At 34.4% G+C, this 2523-nt stretch overlaps 1 protein-coding gene across 1 annotated transcript in view; it reads left to right on the top strand.

The window, feature by feature from the left end:
* Positions 1-2228, top strand: part of LOC106466004 (Krueppel-like factor 7) — a 129169-nt gene extending 126941 nt beyond the window's left edge. Inside the window, exon 3 of the mRNA XM_013926253.2 lies at positions 1735-2228. Coding sequence (XP_013781707.1) covers positions 1735-1910 — 176 coding nt within the window. The 3' untranslated portion in view covers positions 1911-2228. The remainder of the gene's footprint in view (positions 1-1734) is intronic.
* The last annotated feature ends 295 nt before the right edge of the window (positions 2229-2523 follow it).

The raw sequence follows: 2523 nt of genomic DNA, 5'->3' as shown, positions 1-2523 counted from the left end.
AACTGTATTGTCAGTAAATATATCATCCATTCACTAAACTGTACTGTCGGTAAATATATCATCCATTCACTAAACTGTGCTGTCAGTAAACATATCATCCATTCACTAAACTGTACTGTCGGTAAATATATCATCCATTCACTAAACTGTACTGTCGGTAAATATATCATCCATTCACTAAACTGTACTGTCGGTAAATATATCATCCATTCACTAAACTATACTGTCGGTAAATATATCATCCATTCACTAAACTGTAATATAAAACTTGATGACTTATAATGCTAATATTCGGGGTTCGATTCCTACGGCGTACAAAACACAGATATCTCATGTCTAGATATTTAACACTCTAACATCCAGCAATTGATTTTCTTTATTTGTTTGTTTTCGGGTATTTGTGTAAATGGGCTATCTGCCCTAGTTGTCCTCCATTTTGTAATGATGGACTAGAGAGGGAAGGCAGCCAATCAACAGTACTCACCGTTACCACAACCAACTCTTGGACTACTGTAATTGAATAGTGAGATTTTATCGTCGGTCTTCTAACGTATCCACGTCCTCATGGATTTTTCGATTCATAGTTTCGTACACTAACCACTAGGCCACACTCGGACGTCCAGTAATCTTGCTATAACATGAATCCCCGCCCATCATATCACTAATGTGAACAAAATATTTAAGACCAAATTATTTTGTGTAATTAAAAATTTTCCATATATGGCAGTAAAACTAACTTTTAATGTTGTTGTTTTTTAACTGCCCTACTATTTGGTGAAACAGAATAATAATGAGGGTGTTTACAGGAGCCTTTGAAAGTTGTGATTTAATGGAACATACCAAAAGGGAAACTAAAAGCCTTTATTTCTTAGTGAACACTGATATTATTAAGACTTCCCTCCAAAGGGTAGCCAGCCACTCGACTTCGCTAAAGCAAGTTGCTCTTTACAATTCCATTATCGTATGTCAAACTTCGAAAAAAAAGAGAGTAAAGGAACATCAGCAATCAGAAGTAAAAGAAAAAGAAAACATATGTGATCAATGTAATCCATAAAAATTGGTTGTTCTTTTTACAGTTTATTTCTGCAATCAAAAATCGGATTGTTTGTTTGTATTTAAGCACAAAGCTATACAACGGGCTATCTGTGCTCTGCCCACCAAAGGTATCGAAACCCGGATTCTAGCGTTGTAAGTCCGCAGACATTCCGCTGTGCCACTGGGGGGGGGGGGCAAAATTGGGTAAATGTAATACAGAATTTTAGCGATGAAATCATACAATCGGCCAAATACTTTAATTTTAATAAAGTACAAATAACAAGTAGAAATATATTTAATTCAAATTATGTTCTCTGATTTTTAGACCATTTTTATTTTAAATTATGCCCCCTTCCTCCAGTGGCTCAGCGGTAAGTCTGAAGACTTATAACGCTAAAAACAGGGTTTCGATACCCGTGGTGGGCACAGCACGGATAGCCCATTGTGTAGCTTTGTGCTTTAAAACACAAGCAAAGAAATACCTCTGAATCACCAGACTTGTGAGTTGTGACTCACCACTGAAGATCTCAGACAGACGTTTTATGATTAATCTGATTTGAAAATAATCTGAGAACGATGAATTTAATGTTATTATTATTATTATTATTAATTACATGTCTGGAAAATTATTACAGTGTATCATTTAGCAACAAAAGGTGTATCGGCAATTAAAAAGTCTGTTTTTCTTTTTTCCCTTAGGAGAAAAACCTTACAAGTGTAACTGGGAAGGCTGTGAATGGCGGTTTGCTCGATCAGACGAGCTAACTCGTCATTATCGAAAACACACAGGCTCCAAACCTTTCAAGTGCAGTCATTGTGAGAAGTGCTTCTCTCGTTCAGACCACTTAGCACTTCACCTGAAGAAACATCAGTAGTAGAGGTGTTCTACATATAGGCTTAAGTGACGCACCATCGTCTCTAGATTGTGTGATTCCAAATAAACCCGAAAACCTTTTTTCTGCTATAACACGAGCTGGAAAAAAAAAACAACTCACAAAAAATTAGGTCAAATTACAGACCCCTCGGGGAGTGAAATCTTTAGGAAATGTGCATCATCACAGAAACTCTGATATATTTTTTTCCTTTTTCAATAATTAATATATTATCATTAATTTATATGGTGTCTAATGCAGGTTCCAAATGTGAAAAAGGGAACGTTAAAGAGAAGTAAAAAATAAATCAGTTATTATATATACTGTGTGCAAATATTTACAGTCGTATTAACCCCACTCATATTGTCGACAAACAAAAAAATGAATAAAAAATAAACCAAATCGCAAAATAAACATTGTTTAAATAAGAATTAAGTTTTGAAACTGATCTTTCACTAATGAAACTAATAAAAATCTGGTAAGAAATGGAGTAAATTACCCAAGTTTCTAAACCTTTCAAAACCCTACCAAGTATTATAGAACTCTTTGTTATAAAACTTACGTTTAACGTTTGAAAAAATGAATAAAAAATAAACCAAATCGCAAAATAAACATT

This window comes from Limulus polyphemus, unplaced genomic scaffold (genome assembly GCF_000517525.1).
Source record: "Limulus polyphemus unplaced genomic scaffold, Limulus_polyphemus-2.1.2 Scaffold2119, whole genome shotgun sequence".
Taxonomy (NCBI): Eukaryota; Metazoa; Arthropoda; class Merostomata; order Xiphosura; family Limulidae; genus Limulus; species Limulus polyphemus.
Note: the sequence above shows the minus strand (reverse complement) of the source record. Positions and strands in the feature narration are given on the sequence as shown.